General features: G+C 44.0%; 2 protein-coding genes across 5 annotated transcripts; one reads left to right on the forward strand and one right to left on the reverse strand.

Annotated features, from left to right (window-relative positions):
- Nucleotides 1–1,637: 1,637 nt before the first annotated feature.
- LOC121545030 (galectin-8-like) lies at nucleotides 1,638–14,487 on the reverse strand. 3 transcript variants are annotated; one of them, XM_041855373.1, is made up of 9 exons: nucleotides 14,423–14,487; nucleotides 12,653–12,741; nucleotides 8,789–8,999; nucleotides 8,417–8,536; nucleotides 8,280–8,315; nucleotides 8,072–8,160; nucleotides 7,801–7,898; nucleotides 2,531–2,786; nucleotides 1,638–1,892 (listed from the first exon to the last, which is right to left on the reverse strand). In XM_041855373.1, exons 1-9 carry the CDS (start codon nucleotides 14,441–14,443, stop codon nucleotides 1,826–1,828), a joined length of 987 nt encoding a protein of 328 aa, XP_041711307.1. In that variant the 5' UTR covers nucleotides 14,444–14,487; the 3' UTR covers nucleotides 1,638–1,825. The 3 variants fall into 3 exon arrangements, with proteins under 3 accessions (XP_041711307.1, XP_041711308.1, XP_041711309.1); XM_041855374.2 differs by lacking the exon at nucleotides 14,423–14,487 and adding an exon at nucleotides 13,130–13,335 and having other exon boundaries at nucleotides 1,638–2,786; XM_041855375.2 differs by lacking the exons at nucleotides 1,638–1,892; nucleotides 14,423–14,487 and adding an exon at nucleotides 13,130–13,335 and having other exon boundaries at nucleotides 2,546–2,786; nucleotides 7,733–7,898.
- Nucleotides 14,488–14,701: 214 nt separating this feature from the next.
- Nucleotides 14,702–18,146, forward strand: LOC121544396 (monocarboxylate transporter 10). Of its 2 annotated transcripts, none has more exons than XM_041854338.1 (8): nucleotides 14,702–14,995; nucleotides 15,362–15,577; nucleotides 15,896–16,108; nucleotides 16,359–16,510; nucleotides 16,661–16,823; nucleotides 17,013–17,216; nucleotides 17,475–17,680; nucleotides 17,913–18,146. In XM_041854338.1, the coding sequence occupies exons 1-8, from the start codon at nucleotides 14,758–14,760 to the stop codon at nucleotides 18,048–18,050; spliced, it is 1,530 nt and encodes a 509-aa protein (XP_041710272.1). In that variant the 5' UTR covers nucleotides 14,702–14,757; the 3' UTR covers nucleotides 18,051–18,146. The 2 variants fall into 2 exon arrangements, with proteins under 2 accessions (XP_041710272.1, XP_041710273.1); XM_041854339.1 differs by having other exon boundaries at nucleotides 17,574–17,680.
- The last annotated feature ends 13 nt before the right edge of the window (nucleotides 18,147–18,159 follow it).

Consider the following 18,159-nt stretch of genomic DNA (forward strand, 5'->3'; position numbering starts at 1 on the left):
AGTAATGTGTTATCATCTCTGACGTCACACATCCTTTGGTAGGTCTTTAAAAGGTAGCCTTGTGACGAGTGCCTGTGGTTACTGCAGCTAACATCACAAACGATTCAACAGTATAAAATCGTACATGATGTATTGAGGGTGAGTCCTGCTGTAGGCTGGTCTCAGGTAATGGTCCATTCATCGGGGGTCGGAGGCCTCTGGACCTCCAGCTACAGCATCATAGAGACTGGGGAAATCAAGGGCTCTCTGTCACCAGACATACTCACCTCTTTGTGTGCACTAAAGTCAATGAAAGTGACTATAGGCTTACTTCAGAAGCATTTCCCTAAGCCACGTGGATTTGCTATTTTTAATGTGAAGAAGCAAACTCCATAGGAAACCACTTCTCATTGGAAAACATCACATTATACTAGAGCCTTTGCCTCTGCATGTTTTGAGTGTGAAAGAAGGGCTGGTCAACTGCTGTCGTTTGTACCCCTTAACTTATAGCCCCATCTGGTGGTTGAAGAGGAGAAATTTACATTTACATTTACATTTTAGTGACTCGACCTAAATGTACCTATGTTGGAGCGGTAATAAATGTGCGTACTGTAGATATCACAGGTAATTGAGGACCTGGTGGACAGATGAACAAATGGAAAAAAGACCCCAGAGGAATATTCCAATCATCATACATTTATTTTAAAAGCACTTGAACTATTTATAATACATTACATACAGTAGATTATTTATATTATGTACAGCAGAAGGAAACAGACAACATCTACAAGGTCTTTTGCTTTGCAAATATACCCGGTCACACTTAGTGCACCACTGGAGGAAGGGCCACTGCTGGAAGATGACATATCAGTAGTGAAATATTAAGAAATGACTGTTAAAAGCTAATAAAATGGGTGAAATGCATGACTGAAAAATAATTTGCATAGAGGTGGCAGAAATGACCAGCTCAAATGGTTAGTAGAGTTACTGTGGCCAAGCAAGAAAGGAAAATGGCCATACAGTCATACAACACTAATTGATTAACATGCATTCATTATTTTCATTGGAATCCTCATCAACCAGTGTATTTGGTTTGACCCTGTATTGTACTTGTGCTTTGATTGAAGCGCACTAGACTAGATCATATGGTCGGTGAACTTAGACAACTAGATTTGTCAATTTCTGTGGTTGCACATACAGATAGAGTATTTGACTTTGTAATGCAGCCTTTCAGGCCATATTGCCTTTCTAAGATATGCTCTTTAAATCAGGGTTTTCATATTCCTGATAAATATATTCTAAGGACGGCCTCCGGAGTGGCGCAGCGGTCTAAGGCACTGCATCGCAGTGCTAAAGGCGTCAATACAGACCCGGGTTCGATCCCGGCCGTGATCGTGAGTCACATAGGGCGGCGCACAATTGGCCCAGCGTTGTCCGGGTTAGGGGAGGGTTTGGCCGGGGGGCTTTACTTGGCTCATCGCGCTCTAGCGACTCCTTGTGGCGGGCCGGCCGCCTGCAGGCTGACATTGTTCGTCAGTTGAATGTTGTTTCCTCTGACACACTGGTGCGGCTGGCTTCAGGGTTAAGCGGGCGGTGTTAAGAAGTGCGGTTAGGCGGGTCATGTTTCGGAGGACGCATGACTCGACCTTCGCCTCCCAAGCCCATTGGGGAGTTGCAGTGATGAGACGATCAAAATTGGGGAGAAAAAGGGTGAAAATATATATATATATTCTGAGGGTTGCTAAGCAGCTCCTGTAACCATCCTACAATTTGTTTCAACACTGAGGAACCTGAGATGGGTAAATGGGAATGTTTATGGAATTGTTTAGTGATATAAGTATTTCATTTAAAAATAACAAAACATTGTGCAGCTCCAAGAAATGTTGTAGTCGACCCCTTCCAAATCACGGTCCCTGTAGATGTAAATTGTAATTTAGCAGCCTTCCACCAATAAGTTAATAGCCTTGTTTATACCTGGTGCTAATGTGTCCTTTGTCCTGATTATACCCAAATTTTTTGACAGGTGTAGCCAATTAAGACTCATTGCGATCCGATCTTCCTGACCACCTCCGGAGGTAGTCAGACACGCTTTGTATCTGAAAATCAATCAAGTGTAAACAGACTTGGATGGTCAAATCATTTAAATCATAATTATACCGGCCTCTAAATCATTGACAGGTAGCACCATTGATTTACGGCATCAATAATTGTCTAAAATAAATAAATTCATATTCATTTAAATAATATCTGTCAAATAATTTGCATACAGGGAGGCACCAGGAAATCCAGTCACAATGCGGACACAGTGAACGATGACACATTTTAATACCATGTGTAGATGCGACAAGCCTAGATCCGATAGTGATTGGATCATATTGATCAGATCACAAAACCCACTGGTTAGCACAAGGTGTAAACGAGGCTAATGTTTCTATAATACTCTAATATTTTAGACATTATTCCAGATTCCCTTACACATTGCACCCGATAATGCATACAAGTATACTGACTGTCAAGTCCTGTGGATCCACTCAAAAAGATCAGAGGCTACCTTAGTTGTAAACAGTCCTCATGGCGCAGACATTGGGGGGGAGGGTTGTTGTTGTAACCGGGCCTGTCGTCCAGAATGGGGCTTAGCTTAGCCTCATTGTCCTGGGTCACCACAGCTTGACGTCCATCAGCTCCAGGTCTCCCATGATCTCCAGTTGGTTGATGGTGCTCAGGTCCTGCACCCGGTGTCTGTAGTCCAGCAGGTGAGAGCCATTCACCGCCAGCTTGAACTGGTGGGGCTGGCAGAGGATAAGCATCTGGGGCAGAGAGAGTACTTGTAGTGAAAAAGACTAGTGAGAGTTCCAATAATACAGGTAACGTGCAGGTGATGTGAGAACTGATAAATGGGCTTATTTAGAAACAACAACCATCTGAACAAAGTTTTAAAAATGCAGTACCAGTCAAAAGTTTGGACAGACCTACTCATTCAAGGGTTTTTCTTTATTTTCACTATTTTCTACATTGTAATAACCAAAAAAGTGTTAAACAAATCAAAATATATTTTATATTTGAGATTCTTCAAATAGCCACCCTTTGTAGCCACCCTTTGCCTTGATGACAGCTTTGCACACTCTTGGCATTCTCTCAACCAGCATCACCTGGAATGCTTTTCCAACAGTCTTGAAGGAGTTCCCACATATGCTGAGCACTTGTTTGCTGCTTTTCCTTCACTCTGCCGTCCGACTCATCCCAAACCATCTCAATTGGGTTGAGGTCGGGGGATTGTGGAGGCCAGGTCATCTGATGCAGCACTCCATCATTATCCTTATTGGTAAAATAGCCCTTATCAAATCAAATCAAATTATATTTGCCACATGTGCCGAATATAACAGGTGAATGCTTAACCAACAATGCAGTTTTAAGAAAAAAAAGTGTTAAGTAAAAAATAGTAAAAAAATTAAAGAGCAGCAGTAAAATAAAATAACAGTAAGGAGGCTATATACAGGGGGTACCAGTACAGAGTCAATGTGCGGGGGCAATGCAGATAGTCCGGGTAGCCATGATTAGCTGTTCAGGAGTCTTATGGCTTGTGGGTAGAAGCCTTTTGGACCTACACTTGGCGCTCCGGTACGGCTTGCCGTGCGGTAGCAGAGAGAACAGTCTATGACTAGGGTGGCTGGAGTCGTTGACAATTTTTAGGGCCTTCCTCTGACACCGCCTGGTATAGAGGTCCTGGATGGCAGGAAGCTTGGCCCCAGTGATGTACTGGGCCGTACGCACTACCCTCTGTAGTGCCTTGCGGTCGGAGTGCCGAGCAGTTGCCATACCAGGCGGTGATGCAACCAGTCAGGATGCTCTCGATGGTGCAGCTGTATAACTTTTTGAGGATCTGAGGACCCATGCCAAATCTTTTCAGTCTGAGGGGGAATAGGCTTTGTCGTGCCCTCTTCACGACTGTCTTGGTGTGTTTGGACCATGATAGTTTGTTGGTGATGTGGACACCAAGGAACTTGAAGCTCTCAACCTGTTCCACTACAGCCCGTCGATGAGAATGGGGGCGTGCTCAGACCTCTTTTTTTTCCTGTAGTCCACAATCATCTCCTTTGTCTTGATCACGTTGAGGGAGATGTTGTTATCCTGGCACCACACGGCCAGGTCTCTGACCTCCTCCGTATAGGCTATCTCGTCGTTGTCGGTGATCAGGCCTTCACTGTTGTGTCGTCGGCAAACTTAATGATGGTGTTGGAGTCGTGCCTGGCCATGCAGTCATGGGTGAACAGGAAGTACAGGAGGGGACTGAGCACACACCCCTGAGGGGCCCCCATGTTGAGGATCAGCGTGGCAGATGTGTTGTTACCTACCCTTACGACCTGGGGGCGGCCCGTTAGGATGTCCAGGATCCAGTTGCAGAGGGAGGTGTTTAGTCCCAGGGTCCTTAGCTTAGTGATGAGCTTTGAGGGCACTATGGTGTTGAACGCTGAGCTGTAGTCAATGAATAGCATTCTCATGTAGGTGTTCCTCTTGTCCAGGTGGGAAAGGGCAGTGTGGAGTGCAGTAGAGATTGCATCATCTGTGGATCTGTTGGGGCGGTATGGAAATTGGAGTGGGTCCAGGGTTTCTGGGATAATGGTGTTAATGTGAGCCATGACCAGCCTTTCAAAGCACTTCATGGCTACAGAAATGAGTGCTACGGGTCGGTAGTCATTTAGGCAGGTTATCTTAGTGTTCTTGGGCACAGGAATTATGGTGGTCTGCTTGAAACATGTTGGTATTACAGACTCAGTCAGGGACATGTTGGAAATGTCAGTGAGACACTTGCCAGTTCGTCAGCGCATCCTCGGAGTACACGTCCTGGTAATCCGTCTGTGAATGTTGACCTGCTTAAAAGTCTTACTCACATTGGCTACGGAGAGCGTGATCACATAGTCATCCGGAACAGCTGATGCTCTCATGCATGCTTCAGTGTTGCTTGCCTCGAAGCGAGCATAGAAGTGATTTAGCTCGTCTTGTAAGCTCGTGCCACTGGGCAGCTCGCGGCTGTGCTTCCCTTTGAAGCCCTGCCACATCTGACGAGCGTCAGAGCCGGTGTAGTACGATTCAATCTTAGTCTTGTATTGACTATTTGCCTCTTTGATGGTTCGTCGGAGGGCATAGCGGGATTTCTTATAAGTGTCTGGGTTAGAGTCCCGCTCCTTGAAAGCGGCAGCTCTACCCTTTAGCTCAGTGCGGATGTTGCCTGTAATCCATGGCTTCTGGTTGGGATATGTACGTACGGTCACTGTGGGGATGACGTCATTGATGCACTTATTGATGAAGCCAGTGACTGATGTGGTGTACTCCTCAAAGCCATCGGAAGAATCCCTGAACACATTTCAATCTGTGCTAGCAAAATAGTCCTGTAGCTTAGCATCTGCGTCATCTGACCACTTCCTTATTAACCGAGTCACTGGTGCTTCCTGCTTTAGTTTTTACTTATAAGCAGGAATCAGGAGGATAGAATTATGGTCAGATTTGCCAAATGGAGGGCGAGGGAGAGCTTTGTACGCGTCTCCGTGTGTGGAGTAAAGGTGTAACCCTCTGGTTACACGTTTAACATGCTGGTAGAAATTAGGTAGAACGGATTAAGTTTCCCTGCATTAAAGTCCCCGGCCACTAGGAGCACTGCCTCTGGATGAGCGTTTCCTGTTTGCTTATGGCCTTATACAGCTCATTGATTGCAATCTTAGTGCCAGCATCGGTTTGTGGTAGTAAGTAGACAGCTACGAAAAATATAGTAGAAAACACTCTTGGTAAATAGTGTGGTCTACAGCTTATCATGAGATACTCTACCTCAGGTGAGCAAAACCTCGAGACTTCCTTAGTGTTAGATTTTATGCACCAGCTGTTGTTTACAAATATACACAGACCGCCACCCCTTGTCTTACCAGAGTCAGCCGTTCTATCCTGCCGATGTAGTGTCTATCCCACCAGCTGCATGTTATCCATGTTGCCGTTCAGCCACAACTCGGTGAAACAACATAAGATATTACATTTACATTTACATTTTAGACATTTAGCAGACGCTCTTATCCAGAGCGACTTACAGTTAGTGAATATATATATTTTTTTATACTGGCCCCCCATGGGAATCGAACCCACAACCCTGGCGTTGCAAACGCCATGCTCTATCAACTACATCCCTGCCGGCCATTCCCTCCCCTACCCTGGACGACGCTGGGCCAATTGTGCGCCGCCCATATTACAGTTTTTAATGTCCCGTTGGTAGGATATCCTTGATCTTAGGTCGTCCATTTTGTTTTCAAATGATTGTACGTTGGCTAATAGGATTGATGGAAGAGGCAGATTACTCGCTCGCCGTCAGCTCCTTACAAGGCACCCCGACCTACGTCCATATCTCCGTCTCTTTCTCATGCCAATGACAGGGATTTGGACCTAGTCGGGTGTCTGTAGAATATCCTTCGCGTCCGATTCGTTGAAGAAAAAATCTTCGTCCAATACAAGGTGAGTAATCGCTGTGCTGATATCCAGAAGCTCTTTTTGGTCATAAGAGACGGTGGCAGAAACATTATGTACAGAATAAATTACAAATAACGCGAAAAAACACCCATAATAGCACAATTGGTTAGAGGGCCGTAAAACGGCCTGGAGGTGTGTTGGGTCATTGTCCTGTTGAAAAACAAATGATAGTCCCACTAAGCCCAAACCAGATGGGATGGCGTATCGCTGCAGAATGCTGTGGTAGCCATGCTGGTTAAGTGTGCCTTGAATTCTAAATAAATCAAAGACAGTGTCACCAGCAAAGCACCCCCACACCATACCACCTCCTCCTCCATGCTTTACGGTGGGAACTACACGTGCGGATATCATCCATTCACCCACACCGCGTCTCACAAAGACTCCAGACCAAAGGACAAATTTCCACCTGTCTAATGTCCATTGCTCGTGTTTCTAGGCCCAAGCAGGTCTCTTCTTCTTACTGCTGTCTTTTAGTAGTGGTTTCTTTGCTGCAATTCGACCATGAAGGCCTGATTCACACAGTCCCCTCTGAACAGTTGATGTTGAGATGTGTCTGTGACTTGAACTCTGTGAAGCATTTATTTGGGCTGCAATTTCTGAGGCTGGTAACTCTAATGTACTTATCCTCTGCAGCAGAGGTAACTCTGGGTCTTCCATTCCTGTGGCGGTCCTCATGAGAGCCAGTTTCATCATAGTGCTTGATGGTTTTTGCGACTGCACTTGAATCAACTTTCAAAGTTCTTGAAATGTTCCGTGTTGACTGACCTTGTCTTAAAGTAATGATGGACTGTCGTTTCTCTTTGCTTATTTGAGATGTTCTTACCATAATATGGATTTGGTATTTTACCAAATAGGGCTATCTTCTGTATACCCCCCTACCTTGTCACAACACAACTGATTGTCTCAAACGCATTAAGAAGGAAATAAATTCCACAAATGAACTTTTAAGAAGGCACACCTGTTAATTGAAATGCATTCCAGGTGACCTCATGAATCTGGTTGAGAGAATTCCAAGAGTGTGCAAAGCTGTCATCAAGGCAAAGGGTGTCTATTTGAAGAATCTCAAATATAAAATATATTTTGATTTGTTTGACACTTTTGTGGTTACTACATGTGTTAATTCATCGTTTTGATGTCTTCACTATTATTCTACAATGTAAAAATAAAGAAAAAGCCTTGAATGAGTAGGTGTGTCCAAACTTTTGACTGGTAGTGTACGTCTACTGTATATTAAGAGGCAGCATACCTCAAAGTACTCCCCAGGCGAGAATGGGAAGAGGGGAAGCTCCCTCTCCTCTGGTCCCCAGGACTCACTCAGGTAGGAGTTCCTGATGACCATGGCCGACTTCATCCGGGGGTTCAGGTGCAGAGCGATGTTCTCAGTGCTGCTGTTGCGGAGGTTCACAGTGAAGCTGCCAGACAGGAGGTTCATCAGACAACAATGATGCAGGCTATTCTACAGTATGTTATTGATAGTGGGCACTGGGCAGTCCCAGTCCTGACCTTACACACCACCTCAAAGGTACACTGTCTATTTTTTTTTTTTAAACATGCTTTAAATACTGAGTAGTGTCCCATTGCTTACCTGTGTGGGTACATGTTGACCTGTCCCTTGATTGTGATGTGCTGTCCTGGACTCACCCCTTTCAGTAGACTGCCTTTGTAAGGGAGACTCTGGAAATGCATCAGATTTAGGCCATGTCTGTAAACTATTCAACATATTGATGCAATTGGTCATGTTGCCTTACATAGATTTATCCTTTATAGTTTATGGAAAATATAACACAACTCACCAGGTCACCTGATTCACCTGATAATGAATATATTGCCTACAGGAGAAAATAATAATAAAGACAGTCATTATAGAGTGAGCTGAAAACATGATTTATTCTAGTATGGACATATAGTAGAGTAATGGGGTGGTACGTACTGAGTTTGGTATGAAGCCAATGGCGTGCACCTTAACTTTCCCAGATATAGATAGTGTGTCAATCCTGTCCAGTGGGATTCTGTGCTTGTATTCTAACAAATGAGAACCATTTACTGCCACCTGCAGGTACAAAGGAGAACAGCATTCACACAACATCATATAAATCCATTATACTGTATTTGCTTGACTTTTGCATGAGTCTACTAGCTTCTTGTGACTCAATAGTAGTGAATGTGCAAGCAAATGTAGGATAGGGAGTTTTTCTTGTTCGTGGCCTAATTGAAGAAGACTTTGCTCCCAGTTTTAACTGGTTAGGTCACCTTAAACATGGGTATGTATGGTAAGTCAATTAACTCCCATTGGTCCACTTGCCTTAAAGACGTCATCATGGACCAGGATTATCGTCTCGAAGGCTGCTCCCTGTCTGTAGGGCAGCTGCTGAAGGGTCTCCTCCCTGCCCCAACTCTCCTGCACCAGGGAGTTACACACGACGCACAGGGAGCCCTTAAAACGGGGGTTGAAGTGGAAGGCAATGTCTGCACGAGGTTTAGTACTGCTGCCACAGGACAGGTCCATCTGGAACCTGCAGTTATCACATTGGTGTGTATTAGAGTTTCAAAATGTCTAAAAGCAAAGGTGGGGACTCAAGTCGCACTAAATGTATAATTTTTTTGTTGAACTGGGTTGGGTAAAATTTTTTTGCAAGCTTAACATATTTTTTAGCTAGGTAAACTTATTATTTTTGGAGTGGGTTGAACTTATGTGTTTTTTTTAGTTGGGTGAACTTATTTTTTTCTAGTTGGATAAGCAGATTATCTTTCAGTTGAGCCTGGGTGTGGACATGAAGCTAGGGTTGTGGTTGAGGGTTAGGGTTGAACCAGGATGTGGACGTGAAGCTATAATTCAAATGAAATCAAAATGTAATCACATTTAATTAGTCACATGCTTCGTAAACAACAGGTGTAGACTAACAGTGAAATGCTTACTTACGGGCCCTTCCCAACAATGCAGAGAGAAAAATAGAAACATTTTAGAAAAAAATGACACAAGGAATAAATACACAATGGGTAACGATAATTTGGCTATATACACAGGGTACCAGTACTGAGTCGATGTGCAGGGGTACGAGGTAATTGAGGTAGATACAGTATGGTCATCTATGCTGCAATAGTCTATGTGCCGGGGGCTAGGGTCAGTCTGTTATATCTGGTGTTATTCTCCTGTCTTATCCGGTGTCCTGTGTGAATTTAAGTATACTCCCTCTAATTCTCTCTCTCTCTCTCCCTCTCTCCCTCCCATCCCGGAGGACATGAGCCCTAGGACCATGCCTCAGGACTACCTGGCCTGATGACTCCTTGCTGTCCCCAGTCCACCTGGTCGTGCTGCTGCTCCAGTTTCCACTCTTCTGCCTGCGGCTATGGAACCCTGACCTGTTCACCGGACGTGCTACCTTGTCCCAGACCTGCTGTTTTCAACTCTCTCTCTCTACCGCACCTGCTATTTCAACCTCTAAATGCCCGGCTATGAAAAGCCAAGTGACATTCACTCCTGATGTACTGACCTGTTGCAACCCCTACAACTACTGTGATTATTATTTGACCCTGCTGGACATCTATGAACATTTGAACATCTTGGAGAAAAATCTGGCCTTAATGGCCATGTACTGTTATAATCTCCACCCGGCACAGCCAGAAGGGGACTGGCCACCCCTCAGAGCCTGGTTCCTCTCTAGGTTTCTTCCTAGGTTTCTGCCTTTCTAGGGAGTTTTTTCTGCATTGCTTGCTGTTTGGGGTTTTAGGCTGGGTTTCTGTATAGCACTTTGTGACATCTACTGATGTAAAAAAGGGCTTTATAAATAAAATTGGATTGATTGATTGATTGATTGATACTGTAGGTATGGAGTAAAGTGTCTAGGCAACAGGATATATAATAAACAGTAGCAGCAGCGTATGTGATGAGTCAAAAGAGTGCAAAAAGGGTCAATGCAGATAGTCTGGGTACCTACAGTGCCTTGAAAAAGTATACATTTTGTTTGCATTGCAACCTGTAATTTAAATGGATTTTTATTTGCATTTCATATAATAGACATACACAAAATAGTCCAAATTGGTGAAGTGAAATGAAAAAAATAACTTGTTTCAAAAAATTCAAAAAAATAATCACGGAAAAGTGGTGGGTGCATATGTATTCACCCCCTTTGCTATGAAGCCCTAAATGAGATCTGGTGCAACCAATTACCTTCAGAAGTCACATAATTAGTTAAATAAAGTCCACCTGTGTGCAATCTAAGTGTCACATGATCTGTCACATGATCTCAGTATACACCACTAAGCAAGGGGCACCAACAAGCAAGCGACACCATGAAGACCAAGAAGCTCTCCAAACAGGTCAGGGACAAAGTTGTGGAGAAGCACAGATCAGTGTTGGGTTATTAAAAAATATCAGAAACGTTGAACATCCCACGGAGCACCATTAAATCCATTAATAGAAAATTGAAAGACTATGGCACCACAACAAACCTGCCAAGAGAGGGCCGCCCACCAAAACTCACGGACCAGGCAAGGAGGGCATTAATCAGAGAGGCAACAAAGAGACCAAAGATAACCCTGAAGGAGCTGCAAAGCTCCACAGCGGAGATTGGAGTATCTGTCCATAGGACCACTTTAAGCCATACACTCCACAGAGCTGGGCTTTACGGAAGAGTGGCCAGAAAAAAGCCATTGCTTAAAGAAAAAAATAAGCAAACACGTTTGGTGTTCGCCAAAAGGCATGTGGGAGACTCCCCAAACATATGGAAGAAGGTACTCTGGTCAGATGAGACTAAAATGTAGCTTTTTGGCCATCAAGGAAAATGCTATGTCTGGCGCAAACCCAACACCTCTCATCACCCCGAGAACACCATCCCCACAGTGAAGCATGGTGGTGGCAGCATCATGCGGTGGGGATGTTTTTAATCGGCAGGGACTGGGAAACTGGTCAGAATGGAAGGAATGATGGATAGCGCTAAATACAGGGAAATTCTTGAGGGAAACCTCTTTCAGTCTTTCAGAGATTTGAGACTGGGACGGAGGTTCACCTTCCAGCAGGACAATGACCCTAAGCATACTGCTAAAGCAACACTAAAGTGGTTTAATGGGAAACCTTTAAATGTATTGGAATGGCCTAGTCAAAGCCCAGACCTCAATCCAATTGAGAATATGTTGTATGACTTAAAGATTGCTGTACACCAGCGGAATCCATCCAACTTGAAGGAGCTGGAGCAGTTTTGCCTTGAAGAATGGGGGAGGGGTGAATAGTTATGCACGCTCAAGTTGTCTGTTTTTTTGTCTTATATCTTGTTTGTTTCACAATAAAAAATATGTTGCATCTTCAAAGTGGTAGGCATGTTGTGTAAATCAAATGATACAAACCCCAGGTTGTAAGGCAACAAAATAGGAAAAATGCCAAGGGTGATGAATACTTTCGCAAGCCACTGTATTTGCTTAAGTATTTAGCAGTCTTATGTCTTGGGGGTAGAAGCTGTTCAGGGTCCTGCTAGTTCCAGACTCGGTGCATCGGTACCGCTTGCCATGCGGTAGCAGAGAGAACAGTCTATGACTTGGGTGGCTGGAGTCTGACCATTTTTAGGGCCTTCCTCTGACACCACCTGGTATAAAGGTCCTGGATGGCAGGGAGCTCGGCCCCAGTGATGTACTGAGCCATATGCATTACCCTCCGTAGCGCCTTTCCGCTAGATTCCACCCACAACCACAAAGTCAACATTTTCTGTATCGTACAAATTCATGAAAACAAAAATGTGCTTTTTGGGCATGATAAACCAGGTGAAATTAGCGGAAGGGAGGGGTTTGGTCGAGAGTTTCCGTTTACGAGCGAGGACCCTAATTTCGCTTCCTTCTTTTGCACAAAGGTGATCACAATTGTTAATGGCATTCCCCCCAGAAGTCAAACAGGAAATGACAAACTTTAGCGACATCATTTTACTTCTGAGTAAGCGGAATTAGGGTTAGGTTGAACCGGGATATGGAAATTAAATTAGGGTTAGGGAAAACAACATAACATCATCACATGTGGTCCTCTGTAGCTCAGCTGGTAGAGCACGGCGCTTGTAACGCCAAGGTAGTGGGTTCGATCCCCGGGACCACCCATACACAAAAATGTATGCACGCATGACTGTAAGTCGCTTTGGATAAAAGCGTCTGCTAAATGGCATATTATATATTATATTATATCACATACCTGTCAGCATCATTGTGAACAGTGCCCTGGATAATGACCATCTCCCCAGGGTGTAGGCCCCCAGGTATGGCCCCAGTGAATGGAATCACCTGAATAGAGGTAAGAGAGGCTTAATAAAGGCCAAACATAATCAAATCATATTCGCCCTGTGTCTGTGTGTGTGTGTGGCCTATGCCATTATTTATCAATACATTCAATAGCCTCTATCCCATAGCGGATACACAAGATCGTATAAAATCATTACACATGCCAACAGGATTTCGGCCCGACAATTGTAGGCTACAATGAAATGACTGCAAAACGATGGACGATATAGCTGCACATATAAGATACCTATTGACGACTAAACAAATACCTGCGGTAGCCTAATATGCAGGGTAGGCTATTCAATGTGTCAGAATTATTTTATTCCCATAGTTGAGAAAGGGAGAGTTTTGCTGTGAGTAGTAGAGGTAGGCTAATGAACAAGCCTCTTACCGGATTTAGGACAGTTTGTTTCGCATTTGCCACAGCCATTGGGCCCGTTATGCAACACTACCATACAGCGGTTACCTATACCGCTAAATGAGTGCAAAGAATGTAGAACGAATTGGGTCGATGTTTTTATTTTCTGCTATATTCAGATGGCAGTAGGCATCTTCTCTCCATCTTCTATTCAATTACCTACTACGTCACACACGCACTATGCGCAAGCATGTGATCCAGGCTATGTGCAGTGACAGGCTGCCGCTACTATATCCAAAAAAGCTTAAGATAAAATGGACTGGAGACCAAATAAATTGCAAAACACACATCTGTAGCATATATAGCAATAGGCGTAAATAAATGTAGCCTACAATAAAATACAGTTCTCAAAAATAAGGCCATGGAATAAAATACAATCTAAAAAGCTTTCTCTAAAGTCTAGGCTAGTAAACCAATAAAGAAATAGGCCCTTATGCCTAAAGAATAGCTCGAAATATAGCTCAAAATCTTTGGAATAATTCCAAAGCGCGTAACGTTACACGTGCACTCTCTCTCTCTCTCTCTCTCTCTCTCTCTCTCTCTCTCTCTCTCTCTCTCTCTCTCTCTCGCTCTCTCTCTCTCTCTCTCTCTCAATTCAATTTCAATTTCAATTTAAGGGCTTTATTGGCATGGGAAACGTATGTTAACATTGCCAAAGCAAGTGAAGTAGATAGTAAACAAAAGTGAAATGAACAAAACAATTAACAGTAAACATTACACTCAGAAGTTCCAAAAGAATAAAGACATTTCAAATGTCATATTATGTATATATACAGTGTTGTAACAATGTGCAAATAGTTAAAGTACAAATGGGAAAATAAATAAACATAAATATGGGTTGTATTTACAATGGTGTTTGTTATTCACTGGTTGCCCTTTTCTTGTGGCAACAGGTCACAAATATTGCTGCTGTGATGGCACCCTGTGGTTTTTCACCCAGTAGATAAGGGAGTTTATCAAAATTGGGTTTGTTTTCGAATTCATTGTGGATCTCTCTCTCTCTCTCTCTCTCTCTCTCTCTCTCTCTCTCTCTCTCTCTCTCTCTCTCTCTCTCTCTCTCTCTCTCACACACACACACACACACACACACACACACACACACTCCATTGAGTTGCCTCAATTACGTTGCAATTATTGACAAATTATTTAAATAATTTCCTAAATAATTAATTTATATTACGATCAAAATGTAGGCTATTACAACTTAGTCTAAATATTCTGGTTAACGTATGGGTACAAGTCTGTAGCTATTATTCCACTACTTACCACTCCTGTCATGCTAAACATTGGGCATATGACACGAAGTAGCCTACAAGGAGTGAATGTTAACAGACTGGTACTCAGGCTAGGATAGGCCTACTGAAGTTCAACAAAAGTTGAACAGGAGGCCAAAGCTCGCAAGTTTCCAGGGAGATACCTGTATGGCAAGTATGATGTCAGACAGATCTGGGTTAAACATGTTTGGCTCTATGGCAACGTTCCTCTGTGATTCTATATGGCAACGTTCCTCTGTGATTCTATCCACCTTTATTTTGCGTGCCAGACGTCTCGAACCAGTCGAGGTGGATAGCACCCTAGGTCCGTGTATTTTGTGCATCAACATGCACATCTTCTGGACTGCCATTCCCTTCAGGAGGTTTTACTCCGACGAACCCGAGCTTATTCCTCCGGAGCTTCGCAGACCCCCACCGATCAAGCCTCCCCCGGACGGTGGATGGGGATGGGTGATTGTCTTATCATCGTTCCTCTATAATGTCCTGGTACTGGGATATCACAACTCCTTCGGAGTGTACCTCATCAGTCTCCTCAAAGAGTTTGGGGAGACAAGTTCTAAAACAGGCAAGTTACCCTAAACTGCACATAATCACATAACGTATCCAACCTGGTCTCAGAGCATTTCGTATTCAACCCAATATCATTGTGAAATGTAGAATTAGGTTACACACTGTAAACTCTACAGGTTTATTAACGTTTACACATCTCATGTCATGATCACAAAATCACTTTGTAGCTAATACAAAATAATTGTTGAAATGTGTAGTTACAACAGTAATAAACATGTTATAAACAAGTAGTTACCTAAACTGCACAAATTACATGCTGTTGTATCACATCAATCAGAAGATTGCTTACAGATGCTATAGAATAGATACATTGAAATCTGCTAGCTACCTAACCTATGACCTACTCTCTGCTGTCCTGTAGCATGGGTTGGCTCCATCAGCTATGGTTTCATCATGGTCTGTGGGCCCCTGTCTGGGAAGCTGACAGTCAGGTACGGGGCCAGAGAGATCTCCATCCTAGGATCCCTCATCATCATGATCTCCACAGTGTGCTCGTCCTACGCACCCAATCTAGGAACACTGTTCTTCACACACGGCTTCCTCACTGGAGTGGGCTCGAGCTTTGCCTTCACCCCAGGTTGGTACAAGGGAGGGAGGGAATTAGCTAGTGGTTAGTTATACTATGGCAGGGGTCGGCAACAGGCGACCTGCGAGTTAGTTTTTTGGGCCCCCCAAAGTTTTTAGGATGATAGTTTTGGCTTTAAAAAAAAGCTCCAACAAAAATTGTCCCGCGGCTGAATCTAGTTGCCTACCCCTGCACTATGAATTCACTAAAACTTCCAATCCTTCCACAACTTTTCTAGTTCATATTGTATTCTCATGGCCAGGACAGCTAACACATTATCTCACCTCCATCTCCAATCTCCCTCCTCCTCCTCCTCCTCCCGTGGGGCAGGTATGATCATGGTGAGCCAGTACTTCACCACCAAGCGTTCCCTGGCCACGGGGATAGTGATGTCAGGGGGAGCAGCAGGGGCCCTGGTCCAGACCCGGCTCCATCTGTTTCTCATAGACGCCCTTGGCTGGAGGCAGAGTCTCCGAGTGTTCTCAGGTCTCATGATTATTTGTGTCATCACCGGCTTCACCTACCTGCCACTCAACCCCAAAGGTACTGCAGGACGTTCAGACCCACAACGGTTTTTATTTCTTTATTACAGGTTACCATGTTAAATGATGAGCATACAGTAATGGGATCATTTATCACATCATCATGACTGAGTGCACAATTGATTTAACTACCTCAACTGATTTTTATGTGTACGCTTTCAAACTAAAATTGTATAAACATTTCATATTAATCAAAAGCTATGTGTTACTGATGAGGTTTAAGTGATTTATATTTCAAACATATTTGAAAGGTTACACTAGAAGTGTGGTGGATAATTTGAAGAACTCTCCCTTGAAGAAGTTTGTTGTGGACCTTGGCCTGTGGAAAGACAAAGTCTTTCTGATCTGGGTTGCAGCCAATGGACTGTGTAAATTTGGATTCTTCATTCCATATGTCCACTTGGTAAGTTACATACTGATGTAAACAACTGAAGGCTCAGTTGAAACAGTACGACATTATAGTTTGGAACCATTCTGTAGTTTTACTCATACCTCAAAGATGAGTGAATGTAGTTTAGGTACAAAATGTGTGTGTGTGTGTGTCCTGCTCTAGGTGAAGCATGCGGTTCAGCTGGGCATCCCAGTCCACAGCGCCACTAACATCATGCTGTTCCTAGGCTTGACTAGCATGATCAGCCGGATCATCTTCGGCAGGATCTGTGACTCAGAGAGAATCAACAGGCTCTACATCAACCAGGCCTCTGTGTTCGGTGTTGGTGGGTTGCCCGTACGCCTATACGTCCTCACTGTCATTGTGACCGTTAGTAAAGCAATACGACACGAGAGAGTGTATGTTATGGCGATTATTATCACGGCTGTGCTGCAGTAAAATGTACAAGGTGAATTCTGCAGACCGTACACAACCGAACACCTGTCTCCTACTGTGTTTCCTCCTGTGTTGCCAGGTCTGCTGTACATGTTGATCCCACTGCTCCATTCCTACGTCTCTCTGGTGGCCTTCGGCCTGTTCCTGGGGATCGCTGATGCTGGCAACTACATCCTGCTCCCTGTCCTGACCTTTGACCTGATGGGGGCCGAGAAGATGCCCGTGGCCTGGGGGTTAATGCTCACGGTCAACGCTGTCAGCTGCTTGGGACCGCCCTTTGCTGGTAGGTTCACTGCAGGTGATGTTATTGTTGTAACAGTACTTATTCTTAAGTTGGAGGAGTGTAAGCCATGTCAGTACAGCCAAACAATGACTGAATTGGATCAAAAGTTAAACCAATCTTTTTGGCAGATGTGCAGAGGTTACATCACTGTCTTTGCATGAAGGAACATCATAAAAGTAGTATGATGATAAAAGTCATAGTCATCATATCCTTGTTGTTTGAAGTCTCAGTCATTGTCCCGGTTGTTGTCCCGGTCAGGTTGGATGAATGACATGACAGGAAGCTACAACTTGGGCTTTGTGGTTGCCGGGGTGTTGAACGTGGCAGCCTGTTTTGTCTTGGCCTTGATCCCCATAGCCAAGAGCTCAACCAGACAGACACGCAAGAGCATCATGAACGTCACCATCGACCGCTCCACATACGAAATCACGCAGTGGGCCGACAACCTGCCTCCTATCGCGGAGGTAATACACCGGTACCTCTCTCTACTCACCAGAAGATGACACTGTTGTTCTTTTGTATAAGGGTTAGCAATCTAACAAAATATTTTGTTTCATTTTCAATTCTAATTGATGGTGCAAGTTTTTCCTGACCACGTGACTTGACCAGGAAAAAAGTTATGGTCACGAAAAACTTATAGCCCTAATTATAAAATGTATAATTACTCATAATACTTCAATATCAATTGTCAAATAGGAGGAGCCACCAGTGTCCAAATATGTGAACTACTTCTCTACGACTACGTTCCGTAGTCCAGAGATTACTGAGAGTAGACCTGAGGTTTACAGAGGAGATGATGCCGAAACCGCAGGACCTGCTGTCAACCGGCTATAGCAACACCACCAAGCATCACCACCCCTTCTGCCTCATCAGGAGAGAATAAATGTATCTTTTCACTTAGGGGAGCAAATACAATAATGTATTAATACAGTGTTGGATGGTA

This window comes from Coregonus clupeaformis, chromosome 29 (assembly GCF_020615455.1).
Source record: "Coregonus clupeaformis isolate EN_2021a chromosome 29, ASM2061545v1, whole genome shotgun sequence".
Taxonomy (NCBI): domain Eukaryota; kingdom Metazoa; phylum Chordata; class Actinopteri; order Salmoniformes; family Salmonidae; genus Coregonus; species Coregonus clupeaformis.